Source organism: Spodoptera frugiperda, chromosome 15 (genome assembly GCF_023101765.2).
Source record: "Spodoptera frugiperda isolate SF20-4 chromosome 15, AGI-APGP_CSIRO_Sfru_2.0, whole genome shotgun sequence".
In the NCBI taxonomy this organism is placed as follows: domain Eukaryota; kingdom Metazoa; phylum Arthropoda; class Insecta; order Lepidoptera; family Noctuidae; genus Spodoptera; species Spodoptera frugiperda.
The window spans coordinates 10,603,015-10,625,851 of record NC_064226.1 but is presented as its reverse complement, the minus strand read 5'-3'; the positions used below and the strand labels follow the sequence as shown (position 1 = coordinate 10,625,851).

Sequence of the window (22,837 nt, the reverse complement as noted above, 5' to 3'; positions counted from 1 at the left end):
ATGACCTGCATTAAGCTAGGGGTAAGTTTTAACCCGGTATCAAACAAAATTCAAAATAATAGTTGTACTTGCATCATGAAAAGTATGTATATTGATAAAAATATTTACAAAAACGGGTATAGAAGTCTTGAAGTATATTTAAAAGAAGCTAAAACATTGATGAGCCAAATAAAAAACCAGTCATTTGCAAATAAAACCTATTTACTACAAACAATATAAATATTATAGATAATACCAATATTAAGTAAATATCTATAAGACGTATGTTATAAGTTGTGTTTCGATTAGATTGCTAAAACACATCAAAACATTTAATGTTAAATCTCTCCTACACTAAGGCATTTGTGGTCGAAATCCACTGATCAGTGTAAAGTACAGGCCAGAAAGCACTTCTGTCGAAAAATTGATACAGGCAGAAGTTAAATAATTGTAAGAACCAAATAAAAATACCTAAGCATGTAGGTATTTTTGCCGACATCCATGATGACAATAAAAGACGCTCGAACAATACATTATACATAGACTTATACACCATAACACCACTGGGACCTACATGGCTACAATACATCACAATACGAAACATTTACAAACTTAAGCAGATTTCTCATTACTCGAAAAAGGGCATGGATACAATGAGGTCGCGAGACTACTGCAATAGACCATCCTCAAATTAATGAAACCTCACTATCTCATCGTCGTGTGTTTTCGTCCATCTGTGAAGATGCGACAACGACATAAATATGTGAGTTACATTTAAAAATGATACTTGTTTGATGAGCAGCCGAGAAAGCAGACAGTTTGCGTAGCCCAGTATATCGATACAATGGTTGCTAAGTTCTAAACAATCGCAGCGGTGATTCCAAAGCCGAGCCTGAACTTATCGTTAGGATGGTTGAGAAGTGCTGATATGGCGCAAGCAAGTTGTGCCCTCTTTCCTCCGAGTTTCCTCTGTAGAGTGGCTCCCACTAGTCCGTCCGAGTCTGCTGAGCCTCGCACCGTCCACTCTTCTGTGTGCCACTCATAGGCCAGTGTTGCTACCGCGCGTCGGATTGCGAAACCCACCTGAAAACACAGTATATTCGTTAAAAGTGTTGTTGGTATTAATTCAGTTGTTGCATTTAATAACACAAAGCGATAAATGTTGTCTCTTTTTCCTTAGAAACCCAAAATGGCACTGTCACCATGAAATAGTTATACCTACGAGCGGAAGTGCGTAGGAGCTACGCACTTTTAGCTACGGAAAGATCTAGATTTTCCTTTTTACTAGACTATTTATATTGTTCTATCTCATAATTGTGCATACCTATGTATAAATCGATGCGAACAAACTCACGAGGCCTATTACATATAAGATTTTTCATGATAAATCATTATAGCAATGTCAAGATAACAATTTTCACCTCAAGCATTGCAGCAACTGTGAGGAAGGGTTTGATATTTCTTGCGTAACAAAGGTCCAAGCCCCTGTTGCCGAGTGTTGCACTGATGGAGTGATTCTCGGTGACCCAGCGGCCGGCGCCCGACGCAGAGCTCACCTCCGCGACCTGTCCGCGAGCCACCACCTCCGCGCCCAGAGACAATTGATCAGTTACAGCCTGCAACAATAAACACACGTATTGTGGAGACTCTCTCGTATAGTCATGTATTTAATGACTACTTTCGTACATTTGTCAATTCACTATTTAAATCAAATCAGAAGGGAAAAAAAAATCCTATAAAAAATAAATTTTAAATTACCATATAAGTAGATCGATAGCACATGGGGTACACTTTTTATTTCAAGATCGCGGACGAAGTCACTGGCAGAACCTTAGACTTAGTATTTTCATTAATTTAAATTCTTTTAATTTAAAGTCCATGGAAGTACTCTCATAATGTAGGTAATTGATACAACAACACTAACTACCAACTACCTAAACTAATGAGGTTCTGAATCTGTACTTTACGCAGAAACGTTCTGGTGGATAATGCAAGGTTAAGGTCTAGATTCTTCTTTTGTATGTAGTACCTAGGTAAGTAGAGTACCATATAGTTAAATAAAGCTTACCTGAAGATAATGGAGTGCAATAAACTCTCTGTTCACAGCGATTATAGACGCGGTAAACCTGTTACAGTACGCATCCATGATGCTCTCGAAACTATAGAATTCTCCTTCGGCTATCTGTGCAACCACTGTTGCCCTCGTGCCGTGGGTGGGGCCTACCCGCATCTCGCAGCTCATTTGGCCACCGGGCGCCGCTTCCATTACAAAATATGGCAACGAAGTTGGTTTCTCTTTATCTACGTAAGACAATAACACCTTATATCCTCCTGGCGACACAGAACTGAATGAAAGAGAATGGCCAAACACCCAGTTGGATTTCGAACTATGTTTTACTGATACACTGCCTCCTTCGAAACATTGCGGTAGTCTATATCGAGCTGCGTTGTGAATGTGCCGCAGAAGCCCTGGATTGATTGCACCCGCCGGTAGATTGTCAGATTCCTTCTCACAAGTTCGTCCCGCCCTGGAACCTGTTACTCCTGCTCCAGTTTTCCCTCGGTCACCAGCTGTGTTCTTGCCATCAGGCCCCTTACATTTGCACACTTTGTTGTGGGGTGCATCACCACCGGCAGATTTATCGGCACACGGGTCTTTTTGAACACCCACAGTGGAACATGCAGATGAGGAAGGTTTCCGTGGCGATCCAGAATGCTGCCAATGTTCTTTCCGAGGAGAGTGGATTTCACTAGCGGGACCTTTAGCGTAAATAGTATCAAAAAGACCTAATTTAAATAAATTAAACAACGATAACAAGGAAAACTTTGAGTCACAATCCTTTTTATCCATTTTTATAAAAAAGTAAAGTAAGCAAAGGTAAAATTTTGAGGTAGCGCTGACATTGAGTTCAAATGTCAAATTAGACTTTGTTTTAAAAATGGAATCTAGTCCGTCTCTAACACGATCTCTTTATAATTGGTTTGTCGTCATGTATCAATAGCTTAACAACAGCTGATGTAATCCAAACGCGATATCACGGGACTAACATTTTTGGAAAGGTCTATCGAACATAATCTATTTAATGCGCCCGGTAGAACGAACCTATGTAGGTAGATAGGTATAGCGTCATCAACTTCATATTTTACTATTAAATTACCTATGTAGGTTCCTAAAATTATGTACAAAGTAACGTATTACCACGGAGTGCTATTATTAGTTTAGCATGTGCACTACGTACTACGTCGTACTAACATCTGTGCTACGTCTTCTTCTGGGAACAAAATGGGTTCCTATCCAGGTGGGTATACCTATTATATAGGTAGCTAATCTTTTACTTTCATTTAACTATTTCTTATAAGTAATTTTGATTTCCTTTAATCGATTAACTCAGATCAATAAAAAAATTCGACAGAAAAGGGAAACCCCTTTTTGCATGATGTATCTATCTACGTACATAAACCTGACATTAGTAATATCCTTCCTACTACATACAGTCGGGGAAAAACATGTTATTCATCCAAACAGATGAGATGGAGGTCATCAACACATCTCAAAAAAAAAACATTATTTATACCCAGCGAACCCAGCGAGTGTGAGCGAGATAACAGTATTGATGACATGAATGAGTAATTAACGGTGTGGCCAAAGTAAACGACCGTGTTTATTTTGTTTAGGACGCAAGGTCGCAACTATCAATTAAAATGATAAAATTCAAAAAAAGTAATCAATTTATTACATGATTACTCAGTTAGTTCTTGGCTATTATGATAAAATAAAAAAAAGAATATTTTAATAGTCAAAACGAAAATTTTATAGGAATATTCATAATATAATTGAATGAATGCATTCTAGCAATAGCAACACTGAATACTTCAAAACTTCAAATTTGTTTGTGAAGGACGAAGTGCATAATTTTCGCAAGTTTGCAAATACTTATTTGTTATTAATTATTAAAAAGGTTAATTTACTGTTAATAATTTATTCCGGCAACGATATACAGTGTAATATTCATTGAAAACTTACTTTTAGTGTAAAGTTTCAAGTAAACAAAAGTTAACTTTGATTGAGGACATGAACATCCATGTTTTGTGATAAGGAAAAAATAAAGGTCTTTGTGTTATTATAAATAAATTTAAAATATTTCTTTATAAAACATATTGTAAATATGTCTCCAATAAACTTAAAAGTATCGAAGCTTCTGGAGATGTTTAAGGGGTTGAAATCGGATGCAGTTCCGAGGGCCCCAAGGCCATCAACAGAGACTGCACCACCACCGTCTCAATCTGATGAAAATAATGTGAATGGGGACCATGACGAAGAACAGGAGGAAGAAATAATTATAGAGTCAATATCTGACGACGAAGTAAAAAAAGAAAAGAAGTCTAAAAAGAAAAAAAAGACAAGCAGTTCGAAGAAGCCACTCACAGATGATGAGGAAGAGTATACAAAGGCACAAGAAGAAAAGCGCGGCAGCGCTAGTTCAGTAAATGTTCAAGGTATGTGTGCCCGATGTGTGCTATATTCAGTCATTACAACTACCTACTCATGATAAGTGGCCATTTTATTACTGTTTGAAACGAAATGCGACACAAATTCTTTGATGATTATTGCATGCGTCATTTGTGTCTTGAGAATAAAACATGAGTGTCATAACTAAACAAATAAAATTTTATAGTTTTACCAACAGTTTTATATAATGTAATGTACTATGCGCTTCAGGTATAGTTAGCAAATACTGGCAATTAATAGCTATTATGAATAATTATTAGTCTTGTTTGTTTTCATTACTCATTCTTTTTTTTTTTACAAGATACAACATTGGCAGCTACTAAGCTGTATATCAATGAATAGCAATTTTTAGTACAACCGATTGTTTTTTATTTTAGCTAGTGGAACTGTTTGTTACAACATAGTTAATTCCCGTGGAGTAAGGTTGGGAAATGACTACTATTTTGGTCCAGTTACCACAATGGGCCCCAAAACTGACAAGGAAAAAGAACCTGAAGAGGAACCTATTAAAAAAGATAATAATATTCGCCTGCTTATGGAAGCTACGATACGGGTGAGTGTTTTATTCAACTTAATTGAATGTCCCACATTTTTATACTAAAAGAAAGACTTCATCCTCTGATTGTCAGTATAGAATATACAATAGAAATTACATTGTGTCTCATGAGGATTCGCAATCCGGCACATAACATGTCAATAAGAGTTAACATTTTGCAATTACTTGCAATAACATAGCCTGTTGGTCCTATAGAGAATTTCCTAGTGTCAAAATAGTATTTCCTAGTGTTCAGATACCTACACTGTCACCATCTGGTGAGCACAAAGATGTTATACATCATTGGCTTGATTGGATACTTATTATTTTATGTCGGTACAACAGGTATTTTTTATGACTAATAGTGTGCTAATATCCTGTGTCACTTGGTAACAAGAAAACAAATAGAAATAGCTGCATTTGCAGTTGTTCTTAATGTTGAAAATTGCAAGAGGCATGGCAGGTATTAATATGGTATCTGTGTCTAAAGTACTTTTGCAATCACTGAAAGAACTGTGAACAAGTCAAGGGAATAACACTAGTACAGCTTTAGGCCTAATGAATCAAATATGTTGTACTAAATATTTTATCTAAGAAACTGGTTATGTGCGGCTTGTTGATCTGGTTTAAAGCAGTTTTGGTCAAATACTGATACATATTTGAAAGTTATGATAGCTAGCTGTCTAGCCCTTAACTCCCAAGTAATAATGACTGTTTTCACTTATTTATACAGATAAGATAACTTACATTGCAAAATAACTTGTCAAAATATCAATGATAAACACTTACAACAGTAATACTTACAAATCCCATAATAATAATAATATGGAGTTTGGAAACATTAAAACTGCTGTGATTCATAGTTAATATGGTAAAGACAAATAATAATTATGTATATGCCATATTGTAGTCAGAGCAGAATACATGTATCACTTTCCACTGTCCCACACATTTAACAGACACCTGGCAGTGCTTTCTAATAAACCTTTTAAACTACTATATCTAATTTGATTACCAAGCATTACAACTTATAACAAAGCCTCTTAGGATAGAACAAAATATTTAGAGGAAACTGGTAGCTCAGCGTAAAGTATTTTATAAAAAAATATATATGTTTTCAAAATTAATATTGTAATGTATGTACATTTTATTTTAACAGCCTGACCATGACTATATGGATTACATATCAAAAAACCTTGGCAAATCGTGGAAGAATTTCTTCAGGAAACTTGGTTACACAGAGGGAAGAATTGATACTGCCCAGCTAGACGCTGTACACCGTGGTTACAGCATAAGTGAGGTAAGTACGGAATGAACTAGTTATAAATGAATAAAAACATAATTATTCAAAATAACATAGTTTATTCAATCTATAATGGCTAAAAATAAAATCAAATTGAATTCATAATAAACTAAAGCAATTGCTTATCTTCATCACTTATTAACATCTTATCATATAATAAAATAGAGTAGTAGTAAAGTAATATTTTCATGTATGTTTGTAGCATCAAACTGTACAAAATGCTTGTCTCTCTTTGCCTTTAGGCTGGTCTGAAATATCATAAACATGTACACTGATAACATGTTCTTGAAGTAGATACTAGTTGCTATTTGACATAATCATACTTAAAAGACTTTTATTAGCATAAAAACAATACATTATAAATATCTTAAATATGAAATGACTTTAGTTGATAAAGTAAGTGCTGATAATCAAATTATTTGTGATGAAATTTATCAATACATAATCTCACCATATCTTTACTTTCTGGATGATTCTAGCTGACATGACATGACTCGCCAGTTATTTTATTTTGATTTGAAATATTATAATTGCTATCTGTGTAAAGATGCCTGCCTGATGTGGTATAGATATCTTATTTGCATTTATGTATTTATTACAATAATAATATGTTGATACTTATATTATGTGGTATTGACATTATTTATTATGTCTATCTAAAGGGCATGTAATTGGATTTGTGGTTGTTAACAAAAAGTCTTTAATCATAGCATTTATCTTGTGACAGGCTCGATACAAACTACTATTTGAGTGGGTGAACAACGAGGATGATGCAACGCTGGGACAACTGGCTACTCTATTGTGGCGCGAAGGAGAGCGAAGCATTGTCAAAGACCTGTCCAACATATACAAGAAGAGTAAAAACAAATGAGGTTTAAGCAAAATTCAAAGATATGTTAGAATTGAAATCAAGAGAGATCTGGTGTCATAGATTTGGTAGCTTTATTCTTGTCACTATTGGTATGTAATAGTTACTTCCACTTCAACAAACAACTGGCAGTGATGAACCTTTTTCCAAGCCATTATAATCATTCATTGTGCATTTAACATTTTTGTTGTGCACTGCAAAATAATTTGCATTTTATTTTTTACTATCTATAAGTACTGCTTACTTATATAGATATAATTACCTACTTGATTTCTCTAACATGTCTCTGTATCAAAATGAAACTGATACGCTCAATAGAATTGCTAGTAAAATAACTTCCATAAAAGGCTTACATATAGAGTAAGGTGCTAATTGTAAACTTCAAAAAATATAATTTTATAAAAAACTTGTGAGACATACTAAATTAACTAAAAATAACGGCGCCAGTAGGCTGTGCTACGTTGCCGCGTCTGCGCACGCTGCTCATGATGAAGAGTCCTCTGTGACTCGAAACTAGTAGAGCTTTTCTCAATATATTTACGTGAGCAGGCCGTTGTTTTTAGGTAATTAATAAAATATGACTATTTTCTTATACTACTTTACTCTTATTTCTTGTATAAATGTGTGCCCCACAGATAATATCTGTGGGGCACACTATTGTGTTGTATTAAAATGATAGGTGCTTGATTTTATTACTAAAATTAAGATGCACCTATCCAAACTTGAGATTTTACGACGCAAGTGTGTTATAAGGTATAAATAAATGAACTCCTTCTACTTGGCTGTAAACTGATGACATGTTATATTATAGTTTAACTATAACGATACATCACATTGTGCAATGCGCTAGGTTAGTGTTAAGGATTCATTTACGAACTCGGTATTTTTAAATAGGGTGAGATTGGTAATTAGTAAACGAAATCTAAACTCGTAATGGTACTCATGATTACTAACAACTTTCCCAAAGAAACTTTTTTGTATATTCATTAGTTTTATTTTTATTACAATAACAAAACAACAAACATTTCGCGTGCACTTGCTTGCGCCCAACGAGGGCGCAAGATTAGTAGCTATTTTTGAGTATGCAAAAAAAAAATCTTTGGGAAAGTTGTTTGCAAACATGTGTACAATCACGTGTTTAACCCTTCGTATGTTTGGAACGTGGATCCACGCGAGACACAATGTGTTTTCTATTGTTTTCTTATATAAGGCATACGAAAGGTTAAATATCCTTCACTAATTACCAGTCACCTTATACATATAACTTAGAGTCTGCGTTCAAAAACAGTTCCTTATAAAAGGACCGGAAAAACGCCGCTTCCTGATACCGTACTTAATCATTCATTCAGTGTAGATCGGTATTCTACATTTAGTATCGTTTACCTGCTAAAGCCGTGACCCAACCTTCCCAGTAGGATATCTGTCTTACCTGTGATGACAATGGGCATTCAAAAACTTTCGTTTTTATAAAATGATACGTTTGGGATTCACGGACTCTTCCTCTACGAGTTCATAAATGAATCCTAAGTGATTATTGTGCCTTTCCTTTCAAAAATAGAATGGATAATAGATAAGAAATAGTTTTAAATCATTATGAAGAAACTTCTATAATAACGCATTCCATTTGATTTGTGAAAAAACGCAATTTTAAATTCAGACTGTAAAATGGCTATAAAAATGTGTAAATTTATCAAAAACAATTATATTTTTAAATATTTTTTATTATCATAGGTTTAAGGGAAACAGTAAAAAATACATTTTGTAATATTATTATTGTAAAGAAGCTCAATAATGCATTTGATGCATTTATTAAATAGATAATAAGGAAGGCCAAAATGAATCAAATTATTCTAAAAAATAAACCAATAAACATTTTTAATTAAAACTACTTTTGATCTAGTCACAGAATTGTAAAAACAAAGAGTGTTTATTGTAAAATAGACCTTATGGTATCAAAAATATTGTTGTCTAAAGATTTGTAATAAAATAAATTTAATATACATTTTATGAGACGTTTTTTTGCAGTGTTTTGTTATTTTAGTGTTATTTGTTATCTGTCTGGTAATTTGATAATGATAAGTGGGTATCTAGTTAGAACTCGCTGGTGGTGGCGCCAACTGGTGAAAACAAAAATCTGAATAACAGAAATAAGTAGGTATTCATTAATTGTCAGTAAATAAATTCAACTTAAAATGGTACTACTTACACAGTGAAGGTGTAAACATAATATTAACTTGTTTGCTTTTGTCATGTTTTCGGTTAAATACAATATCAAATATGCATAGTTCGAAGATAATTACATTATGTAACACAACATTAAAACTATTGGTTATCATTTACGACGGCAAGTGAATTTCAACTTTCCTTTGAAACATTTAAAGTTGAAAATCGAGAAGCAAGTCTAAATAAACATACCCCGTTATTTATCTTAAAGAAAACAACATGAATACTGTTCAAGTGATAACTAAATAGCAAGCTGTGGCTGTGTGCGGGGGTTATCCGATCAGTTGACGGTTGTCGCCAGTAGAACTTGGACAAAAAATGCCGGTTCCAGACCGAAGAGGCTTGGAGATTGTGACCATTGACGTAAAGGATGTTAGGTTTCCTACCTCCCTAGGCTCCCACGGATCTGACGCCTTGGTAAGTCAACTTTAGTATTTTAATGACGTCGGTTATAAGAACATTGAGTAAGAATATTTTGTTACTTGTTGGTATATAACTTCGTGTTATAATGCGTGGTAATTTAAAGCTTTTTCTTATATAAGTTGTTTATTGTAAGTACTTTACTATGCAGGTAAAATTAAATTAAGCTTATTTTTTAATATATGTATATCTAGTATAAAAGGCGCGTGGCATTTTTATCTAGGTATATCTATGGAATATTTTTTTCTCCATTGCAGTGTAGGCTTGCAAAAACGTTCAGTATATAAATATTTATATCGTTAGTCAAAATAAGTACATTCATTAGAATCCTTATCAGATTGTCAACCTGCATATTTTCATCAGTGCAAGCGTACCTTAGCTATTTGTTACGCACCAAACGTTAAAATGCAGGTATCTTCATCTTCATATTATAAAAAAGCTATTTGAATATTTTTTCCAGCATACTGACCCGAACTACTCGTGTGCCTACGTCACCACAAGCACAGCCAATGGCAAGCAAGGGTTTGGTTTGACGTTCACTTGTGGGCGGGGCACCGAGATCATAGTGCTGTGCATCAGGTCTATGAAGAAGTTTATCATTGGAAAGAATGCTGCTGATATCTTCGCAGACTTCGCCGGCTTCTGGCGAACTATTACAAATGACTCGCAAATGCGATGGGTAAGTAGCCACCACATAAAATTTACCGATTGAGTTAACTCAGATGGTATTTTATTAAATAACTAATTTTAGTAGTCACTGTATTGACAGTCATTAAAACTGGTGTTACTGGTGGATGATGATACATACAGATATTGGCGACTGTACCTGAGCCTTACATTTTCAACCTTACACTTCTGAAATAAAGTTCGAAACCTATCACGACTTGCAGACCAATTTCTGTCGTTATCATTGTCAAAACTACAGGGCCGTAAGGCGTAAAACCAACTACCATTCTAGATATTCCAAACGTACCTACCTATAGATATGTTATGTCACTTCATTCACACTTAGGTATTTACCTAACTATGGAAACTGATACCAGTGTTTTAATTTTTTCGTCTACTGTTCTTCTACATTTAGATCGGACCTGAGAAGGGCGTGGCACATTTGGCTGCAGCAGCTATCCTGAACTCCTTGTGGGATCTATGGGCTCGCCTGGAAAACAAACCGCTCTGGAGACTTCTAGTCGACATGGAACCAGAGGTTTGTTTAAATATATTTTTTTAATTGAACTTAAGTCTTATACCTACCTGTATAGGTACTTTAATTTTTGTTTTTTCAAGCAAGCTGAGTGCATTGAGCGATGTTACTAATTAACAAATATATAAAAGATTAACTGATTAATGTTTATACTAAATAAAGATTAAGATAAATAAAGTACAGTAATTGTGATTTTTTTCGAAGTGTACATAATCTTGGTAAAGAATTATCTACCAAAGTAGGTAGTAGTACCACAAAGAAGGTAGGACAACCTTATGGGATCGTTTTTCTACAGATCATTTCTTTAGTAATATACAATAATTATATCTTTACATTTTTTATTGACTATGACTTCTAGGAGTTTATTATGGAGGCCTATGTTGAGCAGTGCCCTTGTGACTAACATGATTATACTGACATTACAGGAATTGGTTTCAACCATAGACTTTCGTTACATAACGGACGTGATAACGAAGGAAGAAGCAATCAAAATGTTGAGGGACAAACAGGCTGGCAAACAAGAGAGGGTGCAGTATCTCATGGAGCATGGATACCCCGCGTACACCACACAAGTTGGTAAGAGATTACTATGAATTATTAAGGAATAGTTTGCAAATTAGCTGATTGATCTCCCAGTGCTAAGTTATCATCACCACAAATACAAGGTCTAATTATATAAATATACCCCCCTTGCGCCGTACAGACATTATTAAGGGAATAAATAAACTTAAAGTCCATAGTTCTGTCGGTCCCGACAACGTTCCCCCCTTCATAGTTAAAGACCTAAGAAACATTTTCATTGATCCTTTGCGCCATATCTTCAATTTGGCCTTACAGACTGGTACATATCCAACTGAATGGAAAGTTTCCAGAGTTACTCCTATTCCTAAAACCCAAAACAGGAGTTCTGTTGAAGAATATCGCCCTATAGCAATCCTGTCGACCCCAGCAAAGGTCTTCGAGATTATTCTTCATAAAATTGTTTATCAGCAAGTAAACAAGTATCTCTGTAACGAGCAGCATGGTTTTAGAAGCAAGAGGTCAGTCGATACAAATCTTCTGACTTTAGTGGATTACATCTCGTCTAGTTTGGACCGCGGACGTCAGGTAGATGTGCTTTACTTCGACTTTCGGAAGGCGTTCGACAGGATAAATAATGACACGCTGCTAGAGAAGCTTAGTAAAATAGGGTTTTCACCATCTCTCCTACGTTTCTTTGCTGACTACCTTCGCGATCGCCAACAGTTTGTCAAACTGGGTATGTACGTATCGGGTACCTACCATACGCGTTCTGGTGTAAGCCAGGGCTCGATATTGGGGCCTTTGTTGTTCCTTATCATGGTCAATGATCTTCCCGCAATTCTACAACATGCAAAATGCCTTTTGTATGCGGATGACCTGAAGCTTTACTTAGAAATCAACTCTGAGCGTGATAGCATGGCACTGCAGCAAGATATTGATGCAGTATACAATTGGAGTTTAGATAATAAGATGGTGTAGCAGCAGCGGTGAGTGGCTTTCGTAAGCAAGCTGATGGATGATGAGGTTTGAGGTTTTGGAGTGATGAATGAAAGATGTTGGTTGCGTGAGAGCAAAGAATGTAATGGCCGAATAAAAAATTAACATAGAACTTAAATACTACGGGCGACAAATGCAACGCGATTCGCGGTCCACCGTACGACGTCATCGTTAGTGCAGTCTGGTGATTGGTCGACACGAATGTTAAGCCAGAACATGCCCCCGGCCTTGGAAGCAGTGGCTTTCAACAGTCCTCAGTCGCAGCATCCCGGTCCACCTCCGGCAGTAGAGGGCAAATGTTGGTGAATGCGCGTCTCAGCACGCCCGAGGACGTTTGTATGTCGGCAACACGGGATATGCCATCCTTTCCCGGGACGGTACACAGAACACGTCCCAACTGCCACTTCAACGGCGGTAGGTTACTGTCTTTGATAACCACCAAGGAACCTGGTTGAAGCTCATCCTTATTCTCTCTCCATTTGGTCCGCACCTGCAGCTCAGAGATGTATTCTTTCGCCCACCGAGTCCAAAAGTGTTGGCGAAGTTGCTCCACCCTCTGGTACCGCTGGAGACGACTGGCAGGAACATCGCGCAGGTCATCGCATGCCGGAGCAGCCAGTGGTCGGCCAATAAGGAAATGACCTGGAGTAAGCGGAGAAAGGTCCTGAGGATCAGGAGAGAGGGGAGACAAAGGTCGGGAATTAAGTACGGCTTCTATTTGTGCTAGTACTGTGCTGTATTCCTCGAAAGTAAGGTGAGCATTACCTATCACACGACGTAAATGATATTTACTCGACTTAACTCCTGCCTCCCACAGACCACCAAAATGGGGAGAATAAGGGGGAATAAAATGAAATTTAATGTTTTGACTTTGAGCAAATTCTAAAATATCTGAACTACAATTATTTAAAAATTTTGAAAAATCATTCATTATACCTACGAAGTTACGACCATTGTCGGAATAAATTTCTGCAGGCTTACCGCGACGTGAAATAAAACGTTTTAAAGTTAGTAAATATGCTTCGCTGGAAAGGTCACTGACTAACTCCAGGTGTACTGCGCGTGTAACGAAACAAATAAATAAACAAATATACCCTTTGATAAGTCTAGCACCCTTACCTTTGCGGTTCAGGATGAGCACTGGCCCCGCGTAATCAACCCCACACCTAACGAATGGCAGACTAGGCGTAACTCGCGCCGCAGGTAAGTTGCCCATCATAGGCGTAAGCGTCTTGCCTCGGATACGCGTACAAATGACACAGTTATGTACTATCTGACGAGCGAGGTTCCTACCTCCTACAGGCCACCATGATTCGCGTAAATGAAAGAGTAACGCCTGAGGAGCAGCATGTAAAAGCTGGATGTGCTCATGTCGAAACAACAAAGTAGCAAAGTAATGTTTACTAGAAATTACAATGGGATGTTTTTTACCATAAATAAATTCATTAGAATTAACTAGACGACCACCTACACGCATGATCTTGCAGTCGTCAAGAAATACATTTAATTTAGATAAACAACTTTTATTTTTAATAGACCCGTTATTGCATAATGCCTTACATTCAACTGGATAAGATTCAAATTGGCATAACCGAGCCAATGTCTTATCAGCAAAATGTAGTTCATCAACACTAAGGCTGCCTACATACCTGTTGTTTTTATATCGACTGTTATGAATGAAACGCAACATAAAGGCCGCTGCACGCCTCATACGTTTAAATTGAGAAAACCGGTGAAACGGGAATAAAGACGATTCAGAAGAATCCTGAGCTACGACTGCGGTGACATACGACTTAACTTCGGGTAACTCACGAATTTTAAATGAATCTGGACCTTTGTGATCATCTATTGAAAAATTAGGATTGCAAAGAAATTCAGGACCCTCCCACCATAGTCTAGAGGATGAAAGTTCCTCCAACCTGACGCCCCGCGACGCCAGGTCAGCAGGATTATTTTCACTCCTGACATGACGCCATGGGACCTCTAATGTAAGGTCATGAATTTCCGCGACCCTATTTTGAACGAACGTCTTAAGCTGGTTCGGCCTCATGTGTAGCCAGCCTAAGACGATCGTGGAATCCGTCCAAAATACGATTTTACTAAGACTGCAACGTAGTGCATCGCGCACTTTGTCATACAGACGAGCGCCTAATAAAGCCCCACACAGTTCGAGCCGAGGGATGCTTATAGGCTTTAACGGCGCAACCTTGGATTTAGAAAATAATAACCTAACCGTTACTGTTAGATCATAATTAACTGTGCGAATATAAATACACGCGCCGTACGCTGTCTGAGACGCGTCACTAAAAACATGAAGTTCGATATACTTAGGATGCGCACCTATAACATGGCGAGGAATGCGAATAGTGTTAAGCGCTTGTAATGAAATAACAAACCGGTTCCATACGCGCGCCGTGCTATCAGGCACGTTATCATCCCAACCTATTTTTTGCAGCCATAATTGTTGCAAAAGAACTTTGACAACTATTATAACGGGACTTAACAAACCGAGTGGGTCAAATATTTGTGAAACTTTAGATAAAATAGACCTTTTACTAATCGGTTTATCATTATCAATTTGAATTTGTGTGTTAAAATAAAAGTTATCACTTAGATTGTGCCAGCCTATACCTAACGTTTTAGAACTGATATTATCATCTAAACTTAACGGTTTAAACTGACTAGATGAACGACTACCATCATCACGCCTAAAATTATATATCCATTTCCTGAGTGGGAAACAGCCTAACTGCAACGTTTTCTGAGTTTTGTCACATAAATCAAGTAACAGTAATTTATTATCCGAACCCGTTATAAAATCATCAACATAAAAGTCTTCCCTTATGGCTCGAGCAACGTCAGCATCAGGAGATTCATTAGCTAATTGTTTTAGGCACCTAACGCTAAGAAAAGGCGCGGAGGCGGTTCCGTACGTCACGGTATTTAATTTAAAAATACCTAAAGGCTTCGACGGATGGTCACGCCACAGAATCATCTGCAAGCTACGCTGACCCTCGTCTACTAGGCACTGCCGGTACATCTTCTCCACGTCGGCGCACGCAACGTATTTATGCTGCCGAAAGCGGAGAAGAATGGCAATGAGATCACCCTGTATAGGAGGGCCAACCAGCTGCAAATCATTCAGGGACTTACCGGAGCTTGACGGTGCGCTTGCATCAAACACCACGCGCAACTTGGTGGTGGTGCTGAGCTCGCGGAACACACCATGATGTGGCATAAAATAACACGGGGATTCGTAGGAATCTACCTGTGTCATATGGCCTAAGCTGAGGTACTCCTGCATAAAATTGGAGTAAAGACTTTTATAGTCTGATGAACGCTGCAAGCGTTTTTCTAAGGCTAGAAATCGACGCTCTGCCTGGGTATAAGAGTCTCCCAAGGATTCAGGTGACTGACGGAATGGAATGTGCACACAGAATCTCCCGTCACTACCGCGAGTAGTAGTGCGAACGAAGTGATCCTCGCATTCCCGTTCTTCGTCAGTCTGCACGTCTCTGACCTTGGGTAGGTCCTCAATCTCCCAAAACAGACGAAGTTGCGTATCTAGTGAATTTACAATATTGCAATGAATTGGTGCCTTTTTACGCGTTTGAATAGCGATAGGTCCAGAAATGATCCAGCCAAATTTGGTGTTCTGTAGAAACGGTCCACTAGACAAACGAATTTTTCCGTCTTCTAACAGGTCCCAAAACCTATCAGCACCAATTAAAATATCTATAGTTTTGTAGTCTAAAAATTGTGGATCAGCCAGCTGTATGTTATCTGGAATACAGATATTTGCACTTAATTTACATACGGCAGGCATCGATGCCGTGATCCTAGACAAAACAAAACAATGAATGCGTGTAGAAAATGAATTATTGACGCAGGATTTTACAACGATATCACAAGCTTGCGTACAATGTACTACCGAGTCACCTACGCCGCGAACTTCGTTAGTGGACTGTATAAGTGGTGAATTAAGTAATTGACATAATGATTTAGAAATAAAACAGCGCTGGCTGCCATTGTCTAGGAGGGCTCGCGCTTTATGGTATGTGCCATGTGCATCGGCTACTTCAACAATAGCAGTTGATAATAACACGGATTGCACACCTATGGACTTTGTAGATTCCGTTTGCATGTGTGCTTTGTTTACTTGAATTGAGAGGGCGGAGTCCGCGGCAATAGGTGCGGGCGCGGGGAGATGCGCCGGTGCACCACTCGTACTCGCCTCAGTGTTTGTCGACGTATGGCATGCGACCGAACTATTAGCATTATGCAACAACGAGTTATGTTTTTGGCTACAATGTCTACAAGGCCCAAACTTACACTCAGTTACCAAGTGCCCTGAATTTAAACAATTCTCACATAAGTTGTGATCGCGTACAAGTTTAAGTTTACTGTCTAAATTACTTTCGATAAACTTTTTGCACTTGTATATACGATGATTCGCGTTACATTTTAAACAAGATTTAGAACGGTTATCGTTCGTTTTGTCAGGCTCGCTGGAAACATTGCAGTGTGACGTGTTGTGAGATTTTTTGTGTTGTTTTTTATTCTCAGTGTTATGTACGTCTTTGCCATGTGAACGCTGCAATGAATCCAGTACGTCTGCTGTGTTACGAAGAAAACCAATAATGTCACTAAGCGTTAATCGCGACTTAGAATTGTTTTCATTCAGTTGTGATAATCTAAATTTATGAGCTTGCCATTCTCGTTTGGTAACTTTATCTAACTTGGAAACGATAAGATAAATAGTCAGTGTGTCCCAAGTGTCAGCAGGTTCCCCTAGGATAACTAATGCACGTATATTTTTTAACACATTATCAATTAGTTTTCGAATTAACGAAGGGGACTCTTTAGTTATTGGAGGTATAGAAAACAAAGCATCAAGATGATTATCAATTAATAGATCGGAATTATTGTATCGATTGAGTAATAAGTCCCACGCAACTTGATAATTTTTAGCAGAAAATTCTATTGAATGTATAACTAGTTCTGCATCACCTTTTAGTGAAGATTTGAGATAGTGAAACTTTTGAATGGTAGAAATATCTTTGGAATCGTGAATAAGCGAAGTAAATGTATCTCTGAACTCAAGCCAGTGCTCATATGAACCGTCAAACGTAGGCATAGAAATAACAGGTAATTTAACTGAACTAGGGTTATGATTGCTATTATGACTATGATTTCGACACGACCCGGAGCAGTCAGCGAACTCATCAACGTTCAGGATAGACTCAGCACGTGCTATTGAGTCGTAGTAATCATCTTCAAATATTTCACGTTGCGTTAATTGCGCATCTAACTCACTATCTGCTACTCTTTCTTCTATTTTAGTTTGGATGTGGTTAAATTCAGCAAGTAAACTAGCACATGCTTGAATCCTCAGCTTTAAATCGATGCGTTTTTTACTTGAGATGTCATCATCTTTTAATAAAGATTCTAAATGATTATTGAATTTAGTAAGTCTGCCCTTTACTATTCCACGTTTCCTAACCAATTCGCGAACTAAATCAGCACTTTCTACACTAAGTAACATGGGAGATTTATCACGAGATTTGGCAGATTCAGTGGACATTTTGGTGGTCAGTGAAAAGAGGAGTACTCACGGTTTCTCGAGTCACGATACTGATGCAAGCAACGTCACCAGGTAGTAATAGACTTCGACGGAAATCACGATATTCCGAGAATACACTGCAGTAATTCCACTGAAATTAGAATACAGACACAGTATAGCACCAATAGATTAGGAGGTGAAGGAAAAGAGTAAGGATTGGCCCCACCGATTGCGTGTGATGATCGATGAAATTCCACCAAAACTGCAGTTCCGATATGCGCTTGGCCTCCAAATAGTTCTTTGGGCCCCAGTTGTCCGTCAGGCAGCTTATTTCCTCAAATCTTGTCCCGATTACAGCGTTTTCAACTCGATCCGCCACGTGCAGGGGTCCACGGTCCAAAGGTCGCTCGACGATCTTGTAGCGGTTTGGCGAATGTATAGGCCAAAAAGCAGGATACGGCGTCGTCCAAATTAGTATGCGGTGTCGAAGGATCAAAATGTAGCAGCAGCGGTGAGTGGCTTTCGTAAGCAAGCTGATGGATGATGAGGTTTGAGGTTTTGGAGTGATGAATGAAAGATGTTGGTTGCGTGAGAGCAAAGAATGTAATGGCCGAATAAAAAATTAACATAGAACTTAAATACTACGGGCGACAAATGCAACGCGATTCGCGGTCCACCGTACGACGTCATCGTTAGTGCAGTCTGGTGATTGGTCGACACGAATGTTAAGCCAGAACAATGGAGTTTAATTCATCCAAGTGCTATGCCATGACATTTGGTCGAAAGCGAAACCCAATTGATTTCGAATATAATTTAAATAATAACAGCATTACGAAGTCAACAAACATGAAAGACCTGGGAGTCACATTCGACCAAAAACTTACTTTCCATGACCATATAGCCACGGTAGCGAAGCAATCCTTCCAAAGGTTAGGTTTTGTTTTGCGTAATTGTCGTGATTTCCGCACCGCGCATGCCATTAAGGTTATATTTAATGCTCTGGTTCGTAGCAAGTTGGAAACCAGCTCGTGTGTGTGGAACCCACACGAAACTAGTTATGCCCTAGTCTTGGAGAAAGTCCAAAAGGCTTTCCTTAGGAACCTGTACAAGCGACTGCACGGGTACTATCCTTACCTCTATCCGACAAAATTTTTGTTAGGTTGCCTAGGATACAATTCGCTAGAGGTAAGGAGAGCAAACCAACTTGCAGTAGCCTGTAAAACGCTTCGTGGCTCTATTGACGCTCCGGATCTACTAGAGGCATTATCGCGCTTGTACGTCCCGGATAACTACTGCCGAGGTAAAAAGCACCGACTATTTGCCGTGCCTTCATGTCGTACCGTCGCACGTGCTAAGTCACCGATTCCTCGCACTCTGGCCGCGCTCAATGGTCTCTTGGATGCAAATCCAACAAATGATCTGTTCGTGGATGGATGGAAGGAGATTTTGTCGGAATGCCTGAAGTACTGCGAGGCGAACTTATGAATGCTGTTAATTCCTGTTTGATTATGTTTTAGTTATGTATATAAGTTGCTTTAATTGGTTGTCTACCGTTGTAACTTTTGAATTAAATAAATGGTCGGGTGGTCCTAAGTGCAGCAAGAACTGTCGAAATAGATTCTAGATCCAAGCAAGTGTAGTAGTGTGTGTTAGTATGTCTAGTGTCATGTATCACGGAATGCTGCTCATGGATAGAAGCCTCTAGCATGGTTTGAAATTAGTCGAATTCCTCGTCAAACAGTTACGTGAGTAATTCGATAACATAATAATTAAAGAATGTTAACGGTGTTGACTTTTTTCAGTATTTCGAATGTTTCTTAGGCTATTGCCTATGACAGTGTGCCAGTATGCTAGTAATACGTGGACCTTTTGGTCTATTGGTTGAGACTCATAACATAACGACGATTAAAAACGTGATGTTATGTTATGTATAAGTAGATTAGCAAAACTAATAACTATTTTTTCTAATTCTAGGTTGGCTGGGCTACAGCGATGAGCTCGTGCAATCTTTGTGCGAGAAGTATCTGAAGCTCGGATTTAAATACTTCAAAGTTAAAGTTGGAGTAAACTTCGATGACGATTATAGAAGATGCAGCGCAGTCCGAAAGTGCATTGGGCCTGATAACGTATTGGTGAGTTCAGATCAGATTCGCTATATTAACCATTTACCGAAGTTGGAACTCAATCCGCGCATGTTGCATACATGCCAGAGGTGTTACAAGTGCGTTGCCGGCCTTTTCGGGGGTTAAGAATTATAGGGTTGTTGGGGAATCGGGGATTGGAAAAATTGGGACGGGGGGTAATTCGGCTTCCGATAACCTCACTCACACAACGAAACACAACGCAAGCGTTGTTTCACGTCGGTTTTCAGTGAGGCCTTGGTGTCACTCCTCGGGAGTAATACCACGGCCCAATTCCCCCCTTTCCAATCTTCCCCATCCCCATTCCCGAACAACAACCCTTAAATTCCTAACTCCCAAAAAGCCGGTAACGCACTTGTAAAGCCTCTGGTGTTTCAAGTGTCCATGGGCGGCGGCGATTGTTTACCATCAGGTAATACGCCTGCTCTATTACCGGCATGTCCCATAAAAAAAAACTCCGGCCAAGCCGACCCGTTCATACCGAAGCATGGTTCTCTTACACTTTAATTTAAACCACCACAAATGAAATCCCACACTTAATCCATTATAAGTACTACAATAATACTATGGATTAATTAAATATTTAATTACTAAATAATATATTTTAAAACCGATAATTGTTTTCAGATGGTGGACGCCAATCAAGCGTGGAGTGTGAACGAAGCTATAGAATGGATGAAGAAGCTGGCTCCTTTGAAGCCGATGTGGATCGAGGAGCCCACCTCGCCCGACGATGTACTAGGACACGCTGCCATTTCCAAGGCTTTGGCGTGAGTAACTACTTTTTAGTTAAGCTAGCTTCTGTCAGCAGCTTCGCCCGCTTTCCTGTGAAATAAAAAATATCCTATGTGTTATTTAACACCATGATCTATCTCGGATTACTTTCGAAAGACCGACCTTCCATTTTTAAGCGATTGTTTCGGTGGCTCAGTCCAATTCTCGGGTCGGCAAAGTATTATTGCGGTGTTTTCGGTATTTTTTATAGTCAATATATAAAAACGTTTCAAAATTCTAGTACCCACTTTATTAACACACCATTAAATGGTGTAGACTATTAATTATAACTTTAGCAATTCACTTTATTTCTATCACAGGCCGTATAACATCGGCGTGGCGACAGGCGAGATGTGTGCCAACCGCGTGATGTTCAAGCAGTTCCTGCAGAGCGGCGGCATGCAGTACTGCCAGATAGACTCGGCGCGCATCGGCGGAGTCAATGAAATACTCTCCGTCTACCTCATGGCAGAGAAACTTAAAGGTACGTTACAATAGTTTATAGTATAGTAGTAATTAAGATTATTTAGATTGGACATTTAAATGAAGATAACAAATTATATCTTGATTCCTAAAAAGAGTAGTAAATTGCCTAAGCACCCTAATTGCTAAGTTTCTTTAAAAAAAACCAAAGAAAGTGATTAAGAAATTTCTCGGATACTAGTTTTACCGACTAAGTAGTAAATATATTTGTAATATCTTCTGATAGGTAGATAATAATTGGAAACGTTATATAATTTCAACTGACCCATTTTATCTTAAAAACTTTTTTGAAATTTCTAATGCTTTATTTCTACATCTCTATTCAGTGAAGGTGTGTCCTCACGCGGGAGGAGTGGGTTTGTGTGAGATGGTGCAACACCTGCAGTACTGGGACTTCGCCAGCGTGTCGGCCACCATGCAGGACCGACTCATCGAGTACGTCGACCAACAACACGAACACTTCGTCGACCCCTGCATCGTAGAGAACGCCAAATACCTCGCACCTAAGGTATACTCTCACTAAATGTCTTTATAGAGTGTCATCTACGTCTACTGATTATTATTTTTGCCTTGTAAAATCATCTCTCAAATATCTTAAGCTCTGTTGTTGTTGCATGTATTATGTGCGACAGACATTCCTTTACAAATGGAAAATCATACAAAATAAAATAACATTCATTCATTTTTAGGCATTGAGTTGATGATTAATATTTTTAGGTATCACACACGCCTGTTTTTAACCAGACCAGTGCCTAGTGCGTTAACGTTAATGCGTTTAGGCGTTTAGTGCACTTGGAGCAGGCAATCAGAGCGCCGAACGTCACAAACGTTTCGATCGCGTCAACGAAAACAAACTCGCACTAGGCACTCAGTTCATCAATGTTATGATGCTATTAATGCTTCTTTCTTGTTTTTTTTTCAGCTCCCGGGTTACAGTACAGAATTCCTACCAGGAATATTGGACAAGTTCGCGTATCCAAATGGCAGTGAGTGGCGCCAAATGATCAAAGATGGTCTCTTCCCACAACCTGATGAAGCTGAATTGGTTAACATATAACTTTCATAGTAAATTGTATTGTATTGCATACAATAAAAATATATAAATCTTATTACATAGGTTTTTTTTAAACATTACCCTACAGTCTCGACATTACCTACACGATGTTTTAGTCCATGTGTGAATGATGAGATATACACACATCACAACGACCCAGCCTCGAAACTAAAATTACATAGTGAATCACACAAGGAATCGTTCAGGATTCAAGGCCGTTTCACGCTGTTCATCAGTCAGTCCAGCTACTGCGCAAATAGTACTT

The 22,837-nt window shown here is 38.2% G+C and overlaps 4 protein-coding genes across 4 annotated transcripts; 2 read left to right on the top strand and 2 right to left on the bottom strand.

The window, feature by feature from the left end:
* Positions 1-68: 68 nt before the first annotated feature.
* LOC118276984 (mitochondrial import receptor subunit TOM40 homolog) lies at positions 69-2,917 on the bottom strand. Its single transcript, XM_035595627.2, has 3 exons — positions 2,048-2,917; positions 1,401-1,595; positions 69-1,062 (listed from the first exon to the last, which is right to left on the bottom strand). Exons 1-3 carry the CDS (start codon positions 2,828-2,830, stop codon positions 838-840), a joined length of 1,203 nt encoding a protein of 400 aa, XP_035451520.1. The 5' UTR covers positions 2,831-2,917; the 3' UTR covers positions 69-837.
* A 933-nt stretch (positions 2,918-3,850) lies between these two features.
* On the top strand, positions 3,851-9,211 carry LOC118270453 (protein immune deficiency). Its single transcript, XM_035586047.2, has 4 exons — positions 3,851-4,476; positions 4,867-5,042; positions 6,184-6,324; positions 7,055-9,211. Exons 1-4 carry the CDS (start codon positions 4,146-4,148, stop codon positions 7,196-7,198), a joined length of 792 nt encoding a protein of 263 aa, XP_035441940.1. The 5' UTR covers positions 3,851-4,145; the 3' UTR covers positions 7,199-9,211.
* Positions 9,212-9,664: 453 nt separating this feature from the next.
* On the top strand, positions 9,665-22,627 carry LOC118270416 (mitochondrial enolase superfamily member 1). The gene is made up of 9 exons (XM_035586000.2): positions 9,665-9,835; positions 10,299-10,517; positions 10,920-11,042; positions 11,465-11,615; positions 20,095-20,252; positions 20,889-21,031; positions 21,356-21,519; positions 21,845-22,026; positions 22,441-22,627. The coding sequence occupies exons 1-9, from the start codon at positions 9,737-9,739 to the stop codon at positions 22,573-22,575; spliced, it is 1,374 nt and encodes a 457-aa protein (XP_035441893.1). The 5' UTR covers positions 9,665-9,736; the 3' UTR covers positions 22,576-22,627.
* LOC126911448 (uncharacterized) lies at positions 12,621-18,277 on the bottom strand. The gene has a single exon (XM_050698555.1). The coding sequence runs from the start codon at positions 18,139-18,141 to the stop codon at positions 12,802-12,804; it is 5,340 nt and encodes a 1,779-aa protein (XP_050554512.1). The 5' UTR covers positions 18,142-18,277; the 3' UTR covers positions 12,621-12,801.
* Positions 22,628-22,837: the final 210 nt, after the last annotated feature.